The sequence below is a fragment of the Dreissena polymorpha genome, chromosome 11 (genome assembly GCF_020536995.1).
Source record: "Dreissena polymorpha isolate Duluth1 chromosome 11, UMN_Dpol_1.0, whole genome shotgun sequence".
Lineage (NCBI taxonomy): Eukaryota > Metazoa > Mollusca > Bivalvia > Myida > Dreissenidae > Dreissena > Dreissena polymorpha.
Genome location: NC_068365.1, coordinates 82,823,134 through 82,848,013, shown reverse-complemented (window position 1 = coordinate 82,848,013; position 24,880 = coordinate 82,823,134). Strand labels below are relative to the sequence as shown.

General features: G+C 33.8%; 2 protein-coding genes across 3 annotated transcripts in view; both read right to left on the bottom strand.

Annotated features, from left to right (window-relative positions):
- LOC127851894 (translation initiation factor eIF-2B subunit gamma-like) overlaps positions 1-24,880 on the bottom strand; it is a 488,689-nt gene that overhangs the window by 159,882 nt on the left and 303,927 nt on the right. Inside the window, exon 13 of one of the 2 annotated variants that reach the window (XM_052385847.1) lies at positions 23,799-23,808. The exons of the other annotated variant lie outside the window; for it this stretch is intronic. The gene's annotated coding sequence lies outside the window, so the exon portion shown is untranslated. Of the gene's footprint in view, positions 1-23,798; positions 23,809-24,880 lie in introns of those variants that run through there. 2 annotated transcript variants of the gene reach the window in all.
- LOC127849983 (prostaglandin E2 receptor EP4 subtype-like) overlaps positions 6,919-24,880 on the bottom strand; it is a 29,728-nt gene continuing 11,766 nt past the window's right edge. The window contains exons 5-6 of the mRNA XM_052382718.1: positions 11,637-11,819; positions 6,919-6,960 (exon numbers count right to left, since the gene is read on the bottom strand). Of these exons, the coding sequence (XP_052238678.1) occupies positions 6,919-6,960; positions 11,637-11,819 (225 nt within the window). The remainder of the gene's footprint in view (positions 6,961-11,636; positions 11,820-24,880) is intronic.

The following is a 24,880-nucleotide window of genomic DNA, read 5'->3' as shown; positions in this document are numbered from 1 at the left end:
CTGACATGAACAAATATCCTCATATAATAATAATATGTTTACAGTACTGTATGTTTTGTTCATAATTTTACGGACAACTATGTGTGATTTATAAACACAAAACTCACAATATATTGTGTGCTGGACAGCTCAGACTTGGCTGATATTGGATTTGTCATAAGCAATAACAATAATAACTATATCAGCTGCGCTCTGGGACAGCGACGCTTATTGCATATGCGAAAGTATCGCCAAATATACGCTTTTGAAGGCTTGTCACTGCACAGGCGGATCAGGAACGACACATTTCGCTTCCTTCCGTTTAAGAGAAGTCTCTTCTAAACAAAAATACAGCGTTAGGGGGGGCTGCACAGGCTAATCAGGGACGACACTTTACGCCCGGCATTCAGCCCTGTTTTTCTAGGATGAAGCTCATATACAAATATGAGTGTTTTGTGTAATAGCTGAGATCTCGGCAAACGGTTTAAAGTGCAAATTCGGTGATGGTCGATGTCAATATGGGACCCGACGCTTGCCATACATGTCTCGTTGTCGTTTACACTGCATTTCTGATTTCCTATACTCAATGTTAAACTTGTTTATGTTATTTTTTTTCTTGTATAGACATGTATATCTATGATATTTATCGCAAACTATACATTAATATATTATTATTTAATAATATCGGTTATTCGCCAACTGTTACTGAACAATGTCATAACTTAGCACATGAACATAGTGATACAAGTAAGAGTGCATTTTATTTCTAAAGAACATGTTTCAGTCTGTGTTTGCAAATAAAATATCAAAAGCTGTATATTTTTAGTGAATCTGCGTTGTGACTGTACCTTATGAATGAACAACTATACAGTCTACTATTGCTGGTGTTACATGTACACCCACATAGACATTAATACAATTATTTCCATGAGAATACAAATATAAGATATGTGTCATGTTTTCTATGTTCGGTGTTGCTCACATATTCTTTTGTTAAAACACATTGATAATAGTGTGTACACATTTTCATATTATATTTTTATTTTGTGGCAATTTTGTGACAAGTACTGTATTGCTGTACAATTTTATTATTTATTATGTCATCTATAACAATAATACGGTGCTCTCTCAATTTCACTAACCTATATACGAGACAAAATGTCCCCTATGATCTATTTCAATACCATGATATAAATTAAACGGCAACGCTTAACATACGTCCCTGTATCAAATTAATGATCAAATCAACGTCAAAATTCACGTGTTTAGCTTCAACACATCCGGTCTCTGGGTACCAGTGTTAAATATGCACTACTGTAGAGGTTAAGGTTATTTCATAGATACATAGGTGTTTGTTCACACTAAGAGGTAGACAGTGAACGATAAATTACATTCTACGGAATTTGTTTTATGGAAGATCAAAGAAATGAGAACATTAAAGCTCATTCTTTTGCAAATAATCGCCTTCAAGCTTTATGAATAAAACCTTTATTTGCGTTCCCATCGCGCCATAGTAATTACGATATTCGGGGGAGAGGCTTAGCATTATGTTACATTTCGCGACATAAATGTCCAATGTATGCTTATTCTTCTCTAAAACACTTATTCGAAATTTTCAAGAAAATAACCGCTCTGCGTAATAAACATTGCCTTAGCGTGTTTGTCCGCTGACTTGAAGTCAGTTTACCATGTGCCATCACTTACCAACACTTGGCAAATATTTTGATTGACAACTAGCAACTGTTAAATTGAACTAAACGGGTTTATTGGCCAAGATAGCGATCCAACGTGGCTTAGTGTTGCCGGTACAGGGTTGAAGGCACCGTCCGTATGTTGTAAGTGTTAATTTGTTAACGCATACGAGCTTGAACGTATTTATGAAGCGGTCGGTAAATGCGAATTGTGCTGCTAGTGGTACGTATTTTGGTTATATGACTGCTTCAAATGTTGATCAATACTTGACCGATAAATAGAGTTCAAACGCTTCGCATTTTCACAGAGATTTAACTACATATACACCAAAAGTTATATATTAAGCGCTCTTCGACTTGTGAAACTCCAGATAAAATATCAGCATGTACATTTTCGTTTGCAACTGCTAGTCTTGTATTAGCGTTTATTAGTCTAAATCAATTTATTTTAGCTCAATTGCATAGAAAGCCAAAGGCTTATTTGAAACGATCTCGAGTCCCATCCCTGGGACTTGAACCCGTACTTGGTGTCTCTAGGGCAGATCTAAAGAACGCTAACACAGTGGGGATCGAACCCGTGTCCTATTAAGTATTTCATTTTAGGCAAGTTACCAACTGGTTTTAAAATTCAGATCAATTCAAACAACAAACACACCGAAAAAAGATCAAACATAATATAAACATAATTATACTGTTCCACAAACGTTTATGTTTCATCAATAGCACATTTTTAATTAGCACAATCATTTCAACCGCAGCAATACGTTTGGTCTGAGATGTTTTCCTTTCCGGAGTAGCGTACGTTTTATGCACATACTTTCATGGAAAAGGTACGTACTTGTAAAAGGCTCACTTTGTTGTTGATTTGGTAAAACAATGTATCTACATACTGTCAGGCACTTTATTGCTCAGAGTCTGAATTGCAAACCATACACAATTGTTTAAATATCGCTAACTGTTAATAACTAAGGTGGTTCAAACGCACCGATTTAAACCGCACCATTGGTTACACAAACCAAATTTGTCACCCTCTGTCGCACCATTTGTCCAACGTATCTCTGCTGTCGAATCATTTGCTCCACATGCCACTTCTATCGCATCATATATTACATATATTTCTCTCGCACCATGTATTATTAGTATCGCTTCAATGGTTATTACATTAAGTGGTATGAAAATACAATGACACGCAACACATGCTGCTTTATAACGGAAGATATTTAAACATGAAATGTAGTTGAAATAAGAGTAGTATATGTGGTAGCAAAGGTGAGTGTCGAGACGTTCATAACGAAATGTGTTGACGATTATTTCACTAAAAATATTTCTTTTTTTTTTGTTTCTATAAAACATTCAATAATTTACTAGACAACTTATTGATATATTAGTAAGGTTAGCTAGATACGTAAAATGCTGTGTTATTGTATGTTTCATGCAGTTTTTCGATTATTTACTAACTCTTTGTACACAATAAGCCAGAGATCCGAGCGACTATTGTTCATAGAAGAAATAATTATATATGTTCCTGTCAAAAAGCTGAACTCCATTAGTTTTTTTTCACGAGGAATTTTGCTACACGAAAACGTCAATACTGGAACAAAGACATGCTGTTGGTGGCAAGAAATACAACACAATCATTATTTCTATATGTGTAGTTTTAATAATCGCATCTTATGTTTATACGTTTGTAAATTGCAACGATTGTAATTGAAGTTAACCCTTTGATTGAATTTAATGTAAGTATAAGTTCGCATTAATTGAAATATTTGCTTAATTGTCTTTTATAATACGCATATATTCAATATTAATTCCTTTTTAATAGATGTGAAAACCGTCATTTAACGTTCATTCTCTAATGTAAACTCTAAGTTAGATCGCTATTTATCAAGAAATGCACATATTTGTGTTGGTTTCGCAACATGATCTTGAGTGTATGTAGTATGAAACGAATTTTACAAATTTAGAACCCACATATTGTTTATCCATATTCCTTAAATATTGAGATCATTTATATTAAATTATAGCGGAAGAAAATGCTGTTTCTAATAACATAAATCTTGTTTCAAGCTCCTCAGGTTTTATTTGTATTGATTTTAAATTGTATTTCAGTACTTCAATCCAAATTACATTTAGTAACTAAAAATGCAGGTTCAAGACGGAATAAACAATACAATTTTCCGAGCTTGACAAGGAGATCAGATCAATCTAATAATACTAAAATATTCGACAGTTCGGGAAAGTGAGTGACTATGATCTGTTATTGAAATACTTTTGATAACTGAACAGTGTGTGTCGCATTTTCTAACGTGTATGATCCTATACAAATGTGTTTATCGAAATTGTATTTGTCTGTCGCGACTTACTGCAAACATCTCATACATAGTCATTAAAGTAGACTATTGTTAGACGTATTGCAATACAGCGGCAGGATATTTCCTCAACTCGTTTTCCAAGTCAAAAACAAAGTATGGGACCCTTAATTAAAAATGTATAGAGATAAACTATTTTAATAATATATGACCCATTATGGGAACTATCGTTAATAATTTGAGTTATTATGTAAAGAGAAACACCATGGCAATCGGCTATGGAACTGGGATAATTAAATTTTATATTTTCAAAAATCCTGTTTCTCTCGTGTTATCTGTTTTGCCTTAAAATAGGAACGATGAAGGTCCAAAGACATAATCGAGAAAAAACATATTATATAACCTCCGCTAGTATTTAAATATAAGGCTAGATACGAGATTGAAGCATAACATTGATACAAGTTTTAGTCAACGCTTTGTTTGGTATGTCATATAATGTTATAAGCTCTAATTAAGCTCAATATTGTTCATTTTTTAATTGCGAAAACATGTAAAAGTGTGGTCATTTTAAGTATAACAGCCAGAAAAGAATAGTTTTAATTTAAACAAAATATATGTTTCAATATTACAATAGTGCAAATACTATACAGTTATGTTATCGGATACCATATAAAGCATTTTCCTCGGATGCTTAACGATGATCTGGATATTGCAATATGTATAATGCTGGGTTCTGCAATCATTTCATCAAGACATGATAAAGCTGAATCTTGCTTTACAATTATTTGCATCAACTTTTCCTTGGCGCCGACCCCGTGTTTAGTCCATTAAACATAAGTGATGTTGGTCTTTATATCTATTATTCTGCAGTCTATATGCATTTTGTAATTTGCCTTAAATAAAAGGCTTGCGGATGAACCAATAATTTCTCCGCAGATAATGTGTCTGGAGTTTCATTATAAGAGTCAAATTCTGGAAAAACTGAACTGATTGCATGTGCATAAAAGTGTCTGCACATAATGGTTGCTGATCGATAATATGTTATAATGAATGACGGGAAATTTATGCGAACTAAACTCTGAACGTTAACATCGCGGACAAAAGTGCCTAGATAGCTGCCTCATTATCATCTGTTACTGCTATGCCCATGCGTTTGATATCTGTAGTAAATATGTTATTTATAATTTGGCCCGGTGGTTTAAACCGGTTAAAAGTATTTTCAAGCTTCAGTCAATTTGGTTTAAACCGGTATGAAGTCCTGCCAAGCTTCTGTCGAAAAGTGGTTTATCCCGGTTTAAAAACTTTCCAATCTTCTGTCAAGGTGGCTTTAACCGTTTAAAGTATTGCCGAGTCTCAGACGTCTTATCAGAAACATCTTAATATTTATTAAAACATGAACTATACCCATATATTTGCAACTCTAATGAACACCCAAAACACACAAAAACTTTATTTACATAGACTATGGATTAGTATTAAGCAGAGCAACATAATTGAACTTCTCAGATACGATTGTAGTCGGGTTCGTTTTTACTAATTACGATATAACATCCAAAGCCTCTTTGGCTTATTTGTTTCCTCCATACTGTTCGTGTTACCTGGAAGTGCGCAGTGCAAAGAGACAACAATGGCATCTGGCAATTTGGGTCAAGTGTTCCGTTAAGTAGTATCAATTATTAAACATTTCGGTACCAGTAGTATCAATTATTAAACATTTCGGTACCAGTAATGACTTAAGTTAAAATTGCAGTCAGATAAAGGTAATCTTAGACTCTTTCACTCAGCGTAGAGTTATATTTTCTCGACATTGAAAAACCAATAAAACTTGTATAGTATCATGTTTATACATGTTTACGTGGTGTGTAATAAAGACTTCTTTAAGAATACTGATCAACGATGAGGTTTTGTTTAATTCTTAGATTTGTAAACCACTAAATAAATAGAGGATTTTTGTAAATGTCAGTGTAAGACGTTTGTTATGTCACGAGTGATGATAGAAAATATTTTTTCACGAGTGGCGCAGCCACAAGTAACAAAATATTTTTCTATGATCACGAGTAATAAAACAAACGATCTTACACTGACATGAACCAAATTTATGTTTATTATGCCACCTTTTCAAGAAAATAATTAAAAACTGTTTTGCGAAATTCTCCGGTTAAACTCTTTTACAATCTTAATAAACGGTAAAAAAAGCACAACATAAAAAAGTTGGATTCGATTGAATATCGTTTTAATTCACTCGTGATCATAAAAGGTTTATATAAATCTTGAAGTAAATCTTGATATGATAATCTAAAAATAGAAATTAGTTCCGAAAATGTGTTATTTTCACTGGTGAAATTGACAATTTGTTTATTTTCACTGCTGTTATTTCATTGCAGAAATGTCATATTTTTTCATTAGGTATAAAAGAAAAGGATATTAATATCCTATGAATTTACAGTAACGTATTGATTGATTTATTTTCTTTATATTTTATGTACAGATGGACTTTCGACTTTGTTACTTTTCCGACCTGTCAGGATTATGACGCAAACCATCTGCAAAAACCGGAAATGGCTTAATTGCTCAAACTCAATTCAACATGTATACTTTTCAAACATATACGTACAAAGAGATTTGTACGAGATCTGCATAACGGGAACTATGTTTATATGTTTACACACATTCCCTGCATGCTAACCTAAGAATAACGACTTTTTAGAGTGTTGTGTTTGGGAACGGTTTCAATCCAAGACTTACTCGTGAATGACGGCAATACATACTGCTGTTTCCAGGAACGCTTTTAAAATTTCACTTAAACAAGAGTGACGACTGCACAGGCTGCTTTTTCTGGTAGTGTGTTCAGTCTTTTTTTATCCGAGAGTGAGTGACGAATATACCGGTTGCTTTGTTTGGGAACACTCAGTCTTTGAATACAATTAGAGTGACGACCGTTAACCTGCTGTGTCTGGGAACGCTGTCAGTTTTTGACTCACCTGAGAGTGAGCATTGTACATCTAAGTTTGTGATTAACATGAGGGTGACGATTATACAGACTAATGTGCCTTTGACCACTTTAAATCTCTGACTCACCTGAGAGAGAAGACTAAACGTCTTCTATGTCAGGATCACTAAGTTTCTTACTTCAGATTGACGACTGTACATCATTCTTTGACAGAGACCGCTTTTAGCATCTGATCTTCCTTTGAGCGGCGACTTTACTGCTGAGTGTGGGAAAGCTTAGAGCCTCACCCTGAGAACAATAAAATAAATGCAGGTGCGTAAAGCGGTCGTCCCAGATAAGCCTGCGATGCTCCAATGAAGAAAATACATCTCTCCAAATAACAGAACAGGACATAAAACCGGTGTGTTCCTCTGAGCGTAAATAACATACGCAATCAATATTAAGGTGTGCGTGTGTCATTACTGACGCTGATATATCAAGTTAGTGTTACTGATTAAAATATATAATAATTACAATGTGTGAGCCACGCACAGGGACACACGGGCTTAATGCATGTGGGTTAAATCTCGTTCCAGATTAACAGCCTTCAATCCACAAAGGCTACTCAGGGACGACACTGTCCGCGTTGATAGAATATTGTGTTTCAAAGAATGTACCTCTTTAAAAAAAATCCAGTTGATATGGAAAGCGTCCTCCCGGATTTGCATTTGCGTACTGTAAATATTTAACTGGGACGAAACGTTTGTAAGCCAGGCTTATATAGAAACGAACGACATAATTTTGTGGACGTCAATGCAAACGTTCCACTATTTATCATCTTGCGTAAACCCCAGCTCAATTTTGCATGATAATAATCTTCATAAAACATATGCTATGCTTTACTTTCCTGTATATTAAAATACAAATATTTAAGTTTCGAATCATATATCAGAGTGTGTTAAAAGAAACTGGCGTATTTGGATCGATCGTCCACCGTCCGACGCTTTAGTGAGTCTTGGAAGTTAATCGACTATAACTATTGAGACACACCTCGATGTCACAAACAATGCATTTTTTTTGCGCGGAAGGACCTCGTAAACTTCAAAACACAAACATCATATACGCACTCTTGACGGTTTAACTTTGAGGTAGAGTAATAACGAGATTACCTGTACTTCTAGAATGTATTTTATTGAATGAACAGAAGTTTACTTAAACGTTTTCTCATTAAAAATGATGACAACACCATGCTTGGAGGCGTTCTACAAAAGGTCACACAATGATTTATACGGATGAAAGTTCACAAATAGAATACAATTTATTGCGAAAAAACAACATATTTTGTAAATATGTTTAAGATTGGGTAACAAGCACTAGCCTATCTGGCTACGTATTAGCCATATCAGATATAACTTCAAACGAGTATTGAATCCTGACAATTTTAAGCTCATTGAAAAATGGACAAAGACACAATTTGGTAGGTGTTTACAGTAAAACAGCTTGATCCCAGTTTATTAAGCTGAATACAAGCCGCGATCTGGGGAAAAGGGGCTGAATGTACATTAATAAAGTGTCGTCCCAGATTAGCCTGTGCAGTCCTCAAAAACAAGTCAGGAACAACACTCTTCGCCTAGATGGGAATTTAATTAAGAAGATACGTCCTATGAACGGAAAATAACATTTTAGCGGAAAATGCCGTCCCTGATTAGCCTGTGCGGATTGCAAAGGATCATCTGACTTTACTAAATGGATAAAGCCGTGTTCTCTTAAAGCAAGGCTCATGCTTTCCCTCTCGAAAACACATCTTAATTGACATAATTACCCAGAATAAATTCACAGCCCAGACTCTTAATGCTTTCGAATTGTGAGGCAGTGTGGTCTTTAAGAATGACTGCTAATTCAAGCACAGGATATAACTGACAGTGTGAATAATGTCAACATAATCATGTATTCGATTTCCATTTCCTTTCCGTAACTTATTTTGTTGTTTGTTTTATTCCAGACCTTCATGCAGTAGAATGCTTGCCGATGGAAGTCGTGACGTTCATGATTCTATAGTTTCTACAGTCAAATAACCAGATGCATTGGTTTACCAGTCCCGAAACACTTTTACAAACAACCGTAAATATTGTTCTGGTGTACATAAATGCATTATTTACAACTGTAGCCGAAGGCGGCTTACCTGCTCGCATATTAGTAAAACAACACAACAGTGTTGCAAAGAATGTAAACAATATACCGTTGAATAAATAGGTGTATTCACTATCCTTTTATTAGCCATATTAACCATTTCGCATGCCACTCATGTGTGTATTGTAATAAGTATACATGCTTGTGTATAAGCAATATATTTGAACCTGGATGATTATAAACATACCTTTTCAACTACTTTCAAATTGAAAAGTATCCATGGTTAAGTTGTAACGCTTCCGCTTTTGTTTCTTAAGATCAATCGTCAAAACATCAGATGAAGACATTTATTATTATATCTCGTTTGTTAGAAAATTTTAGAAAATATTCCAAGTATTAGAATGGTGTCAATACTATCAACTTGCCAATAGAGAATCACATGCCAAAAACAACGTTACATATTTCCATTACACTTTTGTCCTTTTGGCTTTTGTGTATATATGAAAAGATGTAAAAGTAAATGCTTTATATTATTTTTCTGTATTATTATTTTGCCGCAGTACTATCCTGTTTCTTTTTGCAAAATTGACCAATGAAAGAACGACAATAAAAATAGTATATGATCACAAAAACTATAAATAAACGTTCATAACGCTGTCATTTAAACATATTTCAGATTAAAAGAGGTTTCATTGAATATAAATGAACATTAGCTATAATAAAAGCACCAACTATCGCCAATAAAGGATCACTGTTTACAGCATCATCTTCCTGTCAGATCAACAGTTGGGGCATCTTTTCACAAATGTGTAACATTGTGCATTTATCCAAGGGACACACTATGCAACAATTGTTTTTGATTTTATTGTACTATTTCATGAAATACACGATAGTGACCCCCTATTTGGTGTTACCCCCTATTAGCAGGTTGACTGTATTTTAATTTAATGGCATTTTTCAAAAATACAATAACAAATCAAAGGTCGGTAGGTGAATCAGAAGAATGAATTTGTAATTGCATTGTACAATATAATTTTGTATCATGTGATGCAATTTTACATTGATATTTTAATATCATGCGTTATGTCCTATAACAATCTTGTGAATTCTTACAAATAATTGTTTCTGTTTTATTTGCGTTCCAAATGTATGAGAGATAATTTGAATCGGTCAAAGTCACGTGATATACAAAACAACGTTGAATGTATTTAAAAGTTTCCACTCGTGTGCTATGATAAAAGCTGATCCATTTATAATCCATTCTAAATCGCATATATGCAAAGAAAACAAACAACACATGAACAAATTTGTTCATTAACATTAAAACCTTATTTACTGTACTTTTGCAACAAGTGACACATAAGTACACAATTTATGTATAGCAGAAACTTTAAAACATGTATAACTTGTATCAAAATAAAAGATATGCTTGTATTTAACAGGTGTAATACACGTGTGCAAGCATTATTGTTTTTCTACGATACAGCCTTATTACGCTACTGATCCGTTGATTTTCACTTGGCTGTACCAATGCATACGCGACTGTACGGATAACACGAGTTCTGCCAATTTACTCAAATTCCAATATATGCAAAACATAATAGCAATTTCAAACCCAGAAACCCTAGATAGGTACATAAACAGGAATACACGCGCTTATACGCACGCAAGTGGATTTATAATCACAAAAACGTTGATGAAATGCATGAAATATTATGCAAATATTACGGTACAATCATAATGGGTTTGAATTATGCATTACTTATTTAGTAATTGTGCAACAACTTACTAGTATACACTAGTAAACAGGTGATTTTTTTTTATTCTAAAGATGGACTGCAACTGGAATGTTAGGCAGGGAATGTTCACAGTTTTCCCATATCTTCACGAACAGAGTCTTCGGCTATGTTAGTCAATAGTTTATCACTACGTATGTTGTCTGAATAACTTAGTACACTCCTGTTGTTTTTGCAAAATTGACCAATGAAAGAACGACAATAAAAATAGTATATGATCACAAAAACTATAAATAAACGTTCATAACGCTGTCATTTAAACATATTTCAGATTAAAAGAGGTTTCATTGAATGTTAGGCAGGGGATGTTAGGCAGGGAATGTTCACAGGTTGCCCATATCTTCACAAACAGAGTCTTCGGCTATGTTAGTCAATAGTTTATCACTACGTATGTTGTCTGTATAACTTAGTCTGTAGTCTGCAACACTGTGGCTAGATTCAAAAGGTTTCATTTAAGGGTCACATGGGTTATCAGGCTGGTTACTTATACTTTCTAAATCAACAGATGCTTGACGCTTATGCTTGCGATAACGTGCGAGCGTTTAGCTAACGCGGAGGGTGAGTCATTACTGGTATTCGGAATCATCACATTTCGGATAATCCCAATAGCGAGCTTGTTGGTCGGAAGTCTTGGAGACATTGAACCTGACATGTAGTCGATACCGTTATTCCCGGACACTGTGCTAGCACGCCTTTGCAGGGGTGGATCACATAAACAATGAAAACAGAAAGTACAACACGTGTAAGTTGATTCCTTGGCGGACAACGACGAGTCTTGCCGGCGAAAGGTTCTGATCTGTGCCTCCGTGGTTTTGGGAGAAAGGGGTTTCCGGATCGTGAAGATGAGACGAGAGACGACCTCGCGACGCAGAAGGATGTATACCCAGGGATCCAGTATCTGATTGAGCGAGGCGAAGCGAATAACGAGAAGATCAGTGCGCATGTTCACAGGAAGTAGCTTCGTTTGGTTGAGTACAATTCGAATCTGAAAAGTAAACACAACATAATGGACATTATAGATATGTGCAAAGCACACACGCTAATCAGGGACGGTCTTTTCCGCCTAAGCAAGATATTTGTGTAGACAAGACTTCCTTTTAAGCTATTCTTATCATATCCCTTAAGAATATTTTGCTCTTAATGACTGGTCTGTTTACAAACAATCTTTTCAGCAAAACATTTTTGCTATCAAACCGCACATTTCATGCTTATACTGGCTCAAGTGCAATACTATGGTGTGTTGGAATATGTAATATTGTCACGTTTTACATGCATTGATTGTACTTATTAACAGTATATGTATGTATATGCATCTTTTATGCGTTGTTTCTCCACTATTTATAGGCTATTATTCCAACGCTTGTTAGGATCTATTAAACTGGAGCACTTAATTACTAACGGATTGTTTCATGTACAATTAACAAACACATGTAATACATACACTTACAAAACACCTTTCAACCATAATATAATACAAATAAATATGTTTAAACCGAACCATTGTAAAAGAAACACATACATTTTTATAGCCTATACATCGTCGCAAAAATTGGGAAAACACACGTTTGATATTTAAAGCTTATTCAAAATTGGAAACAAATGACACTTAAATGTACATGAACGAGATACAATTTACATACATGTTGCATTTCTGGTAAGAACACATAGTAGAGGAAAGATATAAATTGAATTAAAGAAGACATAAATTGTCTTCATTGTTTAACAAACCCTTTACTTCTTAAGTGAATTTAACATGATGACCGGTTGTTTTCATTAATTAATTTTGTTAAGCTAAAATACTATAAGGTTGCATTAATTACGATATGCACTGTAGTATGTACTATTTTCATCAGTAACTAAATATGAATGACATTTTACTTGACTGAGGGCAGTGTGACACTGGCATTGTTAAGTCAATAGTATCGTTTCGCCTTTTACTATAATACATGACCACTTAACGCAAGACAGTGTTTTCGTTATGTTGAATGCAGTCCGGAATGTGTTCTCTAACAAGATTATATTGGACATCTCTTTAATATCGCTTCCCACTATGAGTAACCCATTTATTATGACAGCAAGTGAATCGTTTTTAGCATGAGAAATAATCCCTGTCTGATTCATTGCGATAAATCACTCCACTATGAATCTCGAATAACAAATTAAGGTATACATGTACATAATTGCATGAGTAATTTATGAACGGATAAGCCTCTTGTTTTGAAAAGTACTTTCGTAAAGGATGTAAATATTTTTGACACCATTTCAACTTAACATATTCCCACTCGAAGCATATCCACTACATGAAACAAACAAGGAAGTTTGCATTCAGCTAAATTCTAAGTTACTTGCCAATTCTTCCAACTCTAAACTTAACCAAGAAAACCCCACTCTCTACTCACGCATTCCTGATCAATAGGCTTGTCCAATATGTTTTTATAAATTGATCACATTGTATTCATGCCACTCTACATTTCACTTGTATATTGATATAAATGACATTAAATACATAAGAAATTAGGTCACGGGGTAATTATATTTGTGTCAAATGATTCTTACTATTCTGTTCAGTCTTAGAATCGCCATAAAACGAAATAGTGTAATTATTTTGTATTATAAGACGTCACATATGTTTTTACATGACGCGATTTTTGGCTTCAAAAACCCTAATTGTGTGAGTCATTTTCAACTTTCCTAAAGCAAAGAATTGTCGGTATAGCTATCTACGACATATATTTCTTGTGGTTAGTATTTATTCAATGGAAACATTAACTTTCAATTTCACTTATGCTCAAGTTTAATGCTAGTAATGTAATGTATTACAACATTTTGTTGGTCAAATAGCTTTTGTTTTTAAATAACAATTTCAAAAACTCTTTAATACAGAACCCTAGCACATTCATTAAAATTTAACTTATTTATGAATATGTATTGATCATTTATTTTTGTAATCAGAATGTTAACTGCCTCAGAAGGGAAATAACTGTTAAATGAATGGATAGAAAATAGGGTACTATGTATCCATATTATATGCACGTAAAGTATTCCTATAACAATAAATGGTTTTTACTGTGTGTGATGGCAATGATTAAGTACACAGATAGATTTATACTCGTTTACAAATACAAAGACATATTATCTATGTCAAATTTGACCAAATGTATATTTTCTCTTTTGATCGTTCCAAAATAAATGTGCATGATGTATTGACTTACAAAACCATGAGTTTTTTCTATCTTGGAGGAAAAAACTGAGAGTTCCTATTAAAAAGCTCTTGGCTGTGCTTAATTAAAACATTCAATGTGCGTATAAACTTATATAGATAAATGTTAACATTGAATATTAAAAGCTCCAGTAAAAAATCAAGAATACAATTTTTAAAAAAGATAAAAAAGGTAACCCTCAGCAGGGTTCGAACCACTCACTGCTGGAGTACTGAAGTAAAATGTCTACCACTTAGACCACTCGGCCATCCTTCCGGATACACTGCCAGATGTATTTTATATTTTATTAATCAATCTTCGTAGTTTCACAAAATATAACGGCATCAACAGAACTCTCCAAATTATTAATTCGTTTCGCATTTCAACGCTTTATAAGTTTTGGGGTTTTTAAATCGTCAAAAGATGCATACAATGGCTATTTTAGAGCATGGTAAATGATCAGTATTACTATATCATCACAAATATCATGACTAAAACGAAAATTTGCGAATCTGAAACAACTTTGTTCAATTTTGTCAATTTACCCAAACGTGAAAAGGCCCTTTTAACAACTAGCATACAACATAGGCAACGATCAGCATAAAGTTTTAAATTGAGTCGCATTAAGTTTACAAATAACCACAACGTCATGCAAAGGTTTCAGAAAAGACGTGTATAGTTAACTACTAGTTCTGTGTCCTGTTTGCAACATAATGAAAAACGCATCAACCTCTTATTTTTCTCAGAACGATTTCAAAGACATATTTATGACAGCCTACATCTGTTGTTGTCCATCACACCGAACGATTCCGAAACGATTTCGAACGATGCCGAACAATTCCGTTTCATTCCGAAACTCATATCTATGGCAGCCAACCGCGTTCAATGTTTATTCCATAGAATGATGGAATTCTTTATGCGTTCAAATACATGACCTATCGATGTCATTCAATAAGTTGAACGACGACACGTGGATGATAGGTTAACCGTTAAACTGGGATAAGCCGAAAAGTTTATTTAGTTTAAAGCGGTGACCACAAGTGTAATCCTTAATATATGTATCCCGGAAAAAGCAACTTTTTGAAAAAACCCACTAATCTGCTGATACAAATAAACAAGACCCATTTATAACCTTTAAAATCACACACCGTATCAACCGTTATTATTTGAAGTAAGCTATCATTGGTTGATTTAATGGACCAGCGTTGTTTGTACCGGGGTGATTAGTGGGGTTTTCTAAACTCGTGCTTTTCCGGGATCAGTCTATCGGCGTCGCACTGAAGTGCGACGACTCGTATGTAACACGTTTTTTTCGCTTATGGCAGGAGAAGTTATTTTACGGATCAATGTAAATATTTTTGTTGTCAGAATATCTTGCATAGTGGTGATTTTTTGTGTAAATTAGTGTAAATAAGTACTGCATTTGTACCTATTACATTTACTACAACATGTATTGCCAATAATGCAAAGCTAATTCTTTTAATTAATAACTGATCATAGGGCTTGGCAATTATAAAAGATCACAGGGACTGGGCACATACGAGAACCGGTGATTCTTTCTGGTTTTGTATAAAAACAAAACATAATCAAAATATATTTATTTTGTGGTTTTTCTAACAATAGCGCAGACTTTTGCTGTTCGAGTTTTTGTTAACGCGTTTTCTTTAATTTTACAAGACGACAGCGATAACACGGTTTATTGCTTTATTGATAACCGTTACACTGCAGTCACTTATTAATATCTTAGTTAGAAGGTGATTTTTCAAGCGGTTCCGTAGTGTAGTGGTTACACGCTCGCTTCACATGTGAGAGGCCCAAGGTTCGAGACCCAGTAGAATCAAATTATTTTATTTGTGTTCTATGTTAACTTTTTGTTTTGATGTAGACATTTTAGTTTAAATAAATATGCTGTTTTATTGTAACCATTTTTTGTTTTTATTATGCCCACGAAATATATGAGTGAGAGGGTGGGGGGGGGGTCGTAAACACATCAAAACGTTTGCAGTGTTTTCATATCAATGAGTACTCAACCCCTATCGTAATGAGTAACGTCAGAATAAGTTCAGAATCATCTACCCTTGAAGTTGAGAAAAATATGAAATTACGCTTACATGATGAAGCAGATTGTTTTAAACATGCACAGTTCTGTTCCATTAATGAAAACTGCACACGGATGCCAGTAAAACAAGGAAACCAATGTAAATAGAATGAACTATGAAATATGTGGGGGTAACAACACAAAATCATAGATAATGGTTATTTGGGGTTAACACAATCATAGTTAATGGTTATTGGGGTTATAACACAAAATCATAGATAATGGTTATACCAGTATCTTTTTCTATCTTAGTTTAAAATTATCGGCCAATATATTAATATTTACAGTAGAAAAAAAATCGTTTCATGTAACTTCATTAAGTGCCTTGTACACTGAAATTCCCGACGCCCGTTTGATGCTTTGCATCAATACTTATCTTGTAGATTAAGTGTTTTATTTAATGTATTGCCATGGCGACTGCCGATTGATCACAAAATACATTAAGGGCACGTGGACAGTAAGTCGGGATTTTCCGAGAATACATACACGCAGCAAATGTCGTCTCTTTAATAGTTTGAAGTAAATATAATGCCCTGGAAAAGGATATGATAAAAATGTGCCTGACCCAAGGTTTAACCCAGTACATCTCGATGCATTAGCTAATTCTCTTATCTCCATGTTTACTTTAGTTCGATTGATTGTGTGAAGAGGTTGAGAGCGCTTCCAAAGTGTGGATCAAACCGATTGTAAAATATCTTTATAAGTTTAAATTTTTAATCAAACTTCAAATAAAACTTTTCATATACAAATGAGATTTTGATTAATAAATCAGCACATCGCACTTACTGTTCAGATGCTCCAGTCAAATTATATGGACAGGTGCATGGAATTCTAGTATAGTTGAAAACTGCACTGATCATTTGTGCGTTAGCCTGTATTTATGTCACAAACAATCATTTATCGGGGAAATAGCTCACGTTGCTGTTAACATGATATTATTATGTGAACCTGAAAGGGGCATATCTATATTTATAACGGCTAAGTTATTTGGTACATGTCTAAAGCGGTAAATAGAATTGCCTACATCTAACAGAAGTTTACTTAACCTATAGAGAGCGTGCATTCTGAACAATGTACTTCTGATTGTCCCGCGTTTGCTTAAAGAATGATTATATAACAACACATATATTTTATCAATATAAAGGCTAAACATGCATGCTAAGCACGGATTTGTCAATACTTAAAAAAACGTCCAATGTTTTAACGTTATTATTAAGGGACTCTTAAATAACTATGGTGCTGCGGTGGGTTGTTATCACGAGTTGGAATGCGATGTTACATAATCAACGAGTGTGATACACTACACCGGAATCCCAGTCAAGAAATGTTCCATATACAATTTATTACCTTTCAATGAAAAGAAATCAAAATTATAATGGAATAGAATGATTTAATTTAAAATCGATAAAATAACCTAAAATAATTTCAAGTAACCTAATATTTAAAGAGGCTCACAAAATAATGGTGTAACGTGCACTATTAAAAAGTTAAGTTTGCCTGCCTTAAACTAAAACGAGTTTTACAAATGTCTCTCCGAGCGTTACTGATATTTACGAAACATCACCCATAAAAAAGTCAACTTTCCCAGGAATACGGAAAGGGATTTCGTACTGTAAAAATACGGAGCTCCAATCCCGGAGCTAGAATCTAATAGTGGAAAAACTTCTAAATCGTTTTAGTAAGAATACTTATAGGCATATTATAAAATATCGTATAAATCGTCAATATGAACCTTTAATACTCGGAATACTTTATAATATGACGTGTTTACAAAATTGTTAATCGCTTTCCTAATATAATAAGATCATCACATGATGGGAATCAGCTCTTTTGCGAAATTAATTCTCTTGGAACGATTACCTGTGAATATTCACACCATATATGTTTATGGGCCATCGTCATGATCATGGTTGGGGCCATGATGCAACTTGAAACGTTCATCCGACGCCCCTATCTATCATGCCCAATGTGAAATGAGAGTGCGTCGATTGTTTAATGCTATATTCAGGCATCATTCTTTATCATCATCATCATCATAACCACTACCAACACCACCACTATTTCAATTCTGATGATTAGTGAATACTCATTCACAATACGCGGACGTAAGTGCTAAATATGTTCCAATACTCAACAAATAAATAAATTTCCGTTAAAAGAAAACATCTTAAAGCTACCGTTTCTCATGCGAATGAAATAATCAATAACTTATTATTCTAATCGGTGAAGAATCAATAAACGAATAATTATTTACTTTTCTGCGTGTGATTTAGTAAATCCAATGTTGCGTTTCAAAAGTCGGTTATCAAATTAAAACCTTCTGCGTTTATTTCATTCGTCGTAGCTTTTAATCTAGGTGTCTTGCAACACTTGATACAGCTTGAACTTTGGACGGCAATCCAATTGATCAAAATGAACTTACTTTATTCATTCTACGTTAATTGCAATAATTCTTAGTATTGCATGTATTTTTCGGGATGAAATGTACATTCTTTATTATTATGTCTGGTTAAAATAAAGTTGAAAGCGTATATTAAAACTAAAAACAAATATTTGCATAGTAAAAAACCGACGAGGTTTATCTAGTCGTTGTTTTATTTTAGCCTAGCCCGATATCAGATCGATAGGGCAATAGCCTGATTTTCTGTTTGTCAAAGCTCAAAGTCAAATATTTTTTTAGAAACAGAAATAACGCAACAAATCTGCATTTTAAGCTGAACGTTTGATGTTGTATGAAAAGTGGCGCGCTAATCATGACCATCTTTGTATAAATTCGATATAGGGGTAGAAGTACGATAAATGATTCGTCCGTCGAAACGGCCGAGTGATTTGAAATCGGCTTATGCACAAATGGTGTTGGTTTAAATACAGAACTGTGTTATTGATATGCAGAGCATTTTTTATTTATTGAGTATTTTATCAAAATATCGATGATACTTCATGTTTAATTTATATGAATCCATAAGTCAAAACAACGGATACAACAAGAGTCAATTAAAGGAACTAATGCATTTGTAGTGGTCAATTATGTGTTGGGCAATTCTTTTAATGGTTTAATATTAACATAGAAGAAAACCAGCAAAGAATATAAAATAACTTTAAATATATGTAGAATGACGTGCTCACGAACAAAAAATAGATAGTGTTTTTTTCCGAAACAGTATACTTTATTGGAATTTAGGTACCTAGTATATCTATATTATTCGTGTTTAAGTATAATAACGACTCAATACCATTGCGAAGTTTGTATTTAGTATTTACCTTTTCGTCTCATCACTTTTATATTGTCTTAATTGTTCACACTGTTTTAAACATAATGCTCGAACTTTAATTGTTTCGAAACGTTTTATTTTTTTTAGTTTAATTATACGTGAACGGTATAGACTAAGTGACCGATGAACAGCATTAAGAGTATCTAAAAGTACACATTTCAATGACGTGCATTTTTAGAAACACTGTTTTATTTATGGATGTGTGACGTGCCTCCCGTCTAGCATGTGACTCTTGTATCTAAAAGACGGCCAAAGACGAGCGGATTCGCCAATGACATAGTTAACGTCAGAGCTTAGAAGACCTCTCCCTTAACCGTTCAATTGAATAGTACTATAAGATGTCATTGTAGCTATTGCTTCTCGTGGGGACGACACCGTTACTCGTTTTCATCTTGTGCATTCTGACTTGTTGAGCATATTATTGCCATGGGCTATTTATCTCGTACCAAAGAGTTACAAAGTCATTCACACGATCAAGGTTTGTTGTTACTCCACTTAATAACTAGTTTACTTTGTTAACAAACACGTAATCACGAGTAAGTTATGTCGATACCACGACCACACAATTAGAAACATGCACATGTCACCTATGTCACTTTACAGACGTATGTGTATTAGAGTTTCATCGCAGGCACCCTGATTCTCCAATACGGCTATTGCCCTAAAATAATTTGTGTTATGGGGGTAGTGCAAGATAAGCAGTCGTCCAATTCCAGAGACGATGCCACCCTGGATATTTTAAGTGCTCGGTATGAAGCTTTTTGTGCACTACACCTCGGTTCTTAATGTCTCATGACAAGCGAAATACATGTGTTTGTAGGTATGGGTTGAGTGGGGAGTCGAACCTGCGACCCATAAATACTGGCGCAATTTAGAGATAAACACAAGACCACCTTACTGAGGCCATTTAAACCAGATATGGAGACTTATTGCTGGTGCTTTCCCCATAGTCAGCTACTGCATCTCTAGACGACAAGACGTTGTGTCATGGTCGCTTCAAAAATTAGTTTGAACAACGAGTTATATTTTATTGAATTTGTGTGTGTATTATCACTCACTTTATCATGTCAAAGCACACAGTATTTTTGGGGTAATCATATAAATGTTTAATTACATATAAATATTGTTCTAAATTTATGACAATTAACGGCATTTGTTCGTTTAATGGTATACGGCTAGCAATGCCCATTGAATCTAAGAATATGGCTGTAGTAACTATACCGTGTATGCAAAAGAGTCAGAATTCATTGCGTAAACCAACATCAAAGAGTCACAAGAACACAAATTAAAACTAAATATTCAAATAAAATTATTCCTGCATTCTGGCAACATAAGTCACAAATACGAGAACAAAATCAAAAGGCAAATCACTCAATCCGTTTCGGTAAGAGCTATTAAATCAACATTGGTTAGTCGTATTAAATCTAAATTTAAGAATTAAGATTAAACGGCTAAACGATTGGCATTTTAGCTTAAAGCGCTTTTGTAATACCATAGACGAAATGTGGTTAACTGACATGGGACTTAAATAAATAAGAGTTTACACCAGAAGTATTTTTACACACAAATAAACACTATGGAAAACACAAAATATACACATTAGTATTAAATGACTAGAAATTACAATATCCAATTAGTTAAATAACAACAAAACATTTGACCTCATGCCGATCATTCGGTTAGAAAATATGACTTTTTAAATGTAAAATGCTTGTGTACGGCCAACGTTGATAATAATTATTGATGCAGTGTTTATTAAATGTAAGCCATCACATTTGTCCACATGAAATTGGAAATTGTGTTTAATGTTACTTTATTATTGTTTCGTGTATTTTCTTTTCTTAGGTGAATGTCAAAGCAAAGAGGATATTTATTTGAGAATTCAATGAACATATTTTGAACTGAACATGCTTTAATAATATATTCGTGCCAGTTATACCTAAAGTCTGGATATATGATCAGTGTGAAAAGCCTAATATCGTCATTTAAAAGGTTGGTGAGTTCAACATGTATTAATTGTATCCATATTTATATTGATTACCGAAATGTATGTATGTGATGATCAGAAATATTAAGATTCCCTAATGATAACGTTTACGCAAAATAAATACACGTATATGTATACAGGATTTAGTTTCTGGGGAAATACGCTGCAATCGTCGTTGATACTTGTAGTACTAACCGACCGCGATACTAATTGTGTGAGATACAGATCTGACCGTGGGGTATCATTGCGCTTGCATCCTCGTTTGATACAAGATTTGATGCGAAAAAAGGTTTGGGAATCAGAACTCTTAATTCTGGTATAACACATTCCTTGAATAAACACGTGCATGGATTGTATTCAGTTTACAATGCTGGTATTTCATAAATATTAATATTAAGATTTTTTCAATTAGTAAACGACTGCACATTTTATGAACATTTTTGGCGTTTCTGATTTATATAAAATTGGCGAAATAAGTTGTGCAGTGCAGATATATGAATCACGGATTTGATCAACTTTCACAGAAAAGAACACGTTAATGTATTCCCAGTAATTTCTCTATAATGATGCTCTATCCAAGATATGCATACCTTTCAATGCAATTTAACATTTCTGTGGTTTTACGTTATCAGGCTTTCATGATAAGCTAAAACCGTATTAATATTTTAGGCAAAAGACGGGTTAAGGACTACTCATCGCAATAATTGGCAGACAAAAGTTAACATACAGTCTGCATATGTTTGACTGGCACACAGCGAGACCTTTTTTGGTATCTGATAGGCATCGTTTACTTTTGTAATATTTGGAAGGTACAAATCAGACATACGTGTATTATCTCATTACAAATATGACAACTTAACTATCTTTGTTTAATAAATCATGTTTCATCTTAACAAAATTCTTTATTTGAACTGCATTTCAATTTTGTTTTTCAAGCTGATGTTCCGCAGAAAAATGTGTAACTTGTCAAATGTCGACAAGAATTTCTATTAATAATCAATAGAAACACCATTGGCCAGCAATTGTTAGTTTGACCAGAGACGTCTGTAAAATTTATACTTCAAACTGCGAATATCTGACAGTCGGCGTCACCAATGTCTAAACACTCGACGTCTTACAAACAGACGGTGAATGTACATGCTTCTATTAAAAAACTTAAGTGAAATGAAAGCCATTTCATTATCGTACCGTATCTCGGACGCGGAGAATAAATTATTGAAATAAACGACCTTTCTGATTCATTTTTATTAATAACGATATAACGTCCGTAGTCTCTTAGCCTTACGTGGTTCCTCCGTTCGGTCGGAATATGGATTTACCTGAAAAAAGTCGTATTAAAACGAACCATAGGCGTCTGGCAATTGAGGTCAAGTGTTTCGTTACGTAATAATACTTACACAACATTTGGGTAATCGTTATGACTGTACTATTAATGCAGTCAACTACATGTCATAGAAGATGTTTTAGATAATCGTAGATTATTTGACTCAGGGTTGAGTTGTGATAATGTGAAACGTTATTTTGTCATTTTGTTCTTAATAGTCTGTTTGAACTGTACAGTTTAATATGGGACTACATTTAACGCACGTATATTGAGCCCCTTTTTTACTGAGGGAGAATCATAGGAGTACGGGTGTTGCGTGTGATGGGTAAGATAGGGGCAGACGGTTTGACACGAGGACGAGTGTTGCGTGTGATGGGTAAGATAGGGGCAGACGGTTTGACATTTAAAGTCCCTATTTAGTGAAGGTCTATGCCAATATGGGTTCAGACGAGTAGGGTGGCTTTGGCGCTGATATGCGTGTGACATGTCGTGTTTACTGCGTTTCTGATGCACTTAAATAAATTTCAAACTTGAGTATAATGTGTCGTTTTCACTTAAAATCATTTTCTTCATATAACATAATTTTTTAACTGTACAAAATAAATCCATGTTAACAATTGTGTGCGTTGTGTTAACTTATTACATCAACGTAGAAAGAGAATAATCAGATCGAAATACATTTGGATGTTAGCATATTCACAAGGTCTGTAGCCGAATATGAGTGTAAAAGTATTTCATCTATATATGCTGTCGACTATTTGCTTGAGTTGTATAATCAGTATGTTGTGTGAGTTTTTTGTTTTACTATTCTTTATGATTTGTTTGAAGATTAAACGCACGTCAAAATTTATGCAATATGAACTGATAAGTATAAGTATGAGATATCCTTTTAGATATTATTCTTACGGTTAATATGTATTTCCTGTTGTAAATTATTTATAGCACAAATTATGTAATTATTATTTAAACAGTTGTGTAACCTCACTTACTCATAATTGCATGCGATTGTTATAATCATTTGTATATCTATTACTGTAGTCATAATATTGCTTGTACTAAAATGTATCCACATGGGCCATTGGCCTTCTTGAAATGCTGTTAATACAATCTGAAAACCTGAAATATGTAAAGACAACAAAATGAAAGGACACAACAAACAATAGAAGCGAATAATAGAAAAGAAAACGAATGTCTAAAAATAGGTTAACTTTCTAAGATTTCATTATGTAAATCAATGCAGCTTTTAAAAACGCAAATCACAATTTACAGCTGAATTCATGAAAGTTAATGCATAACGCATTGTTAAATCAACATGTATTGAGTTATTTAATAGGTCTTTCATTTTGGTAATGAACGTCGCTCTTAAAACCAATAACTCATATTGACATTTAAAATATATCTTCGTTTTCGTTTACACATCTTGATCACGTGACAATGCATTATAACCCACATCATGTTGTTCAGTGTTGTATATATTGACCATGATCTGTGAAAAAGGGGTTTCATGCATATGTGTAAAGTGTCGTACTAGATTAGAGTCTTATTTTTGATTAACAATTGATTATTTTTTATTAAAACATGCGTTTATTTCACTAATTAATTTATTCGCAAAGTTGGTCTTACCATGTGATTCTTGCATTTTCCGATGGCAATTGTCTTTTTTCCCATATAATTTTTTGTTTTTCTCATCGGATATTTTTACAGCTCTTTTTACGGGAAAAAAAATCACATGATATTTTCGAAAAAAGTAAATACGTGTGTTAATGCTTAGCTATCGATTTAAAGCACTGTAAAAACATTTGTGCTCATTTTCGTTTAATTGTCTTTGATATAAAAAAAATCCCATTATGTTTTTGGGAAAAAAATCTCATGGGATTGTTTTCTTATTCTGAGGGATTTATTTATGAATCTTACAGAAAGTCACATGCTCTTAGCGGGAATTTAATTTGTTAAATCGTGTTTAAAAAATGGAAAAAAAATACAATGTGAACGTATGCGAACAGATACTTTCAAGTATGTCCCGTCTGTATTGTGTAAGTGAACACGAACCCAGTTGATAGTGAAAGTGTATACGTACCCAGTTGAGTAAAAACATGCTGTATAGAATGTTGTACAATTGGTATTTTGAGTTGTCTATATGTCATATGATTACATGTTACATACTA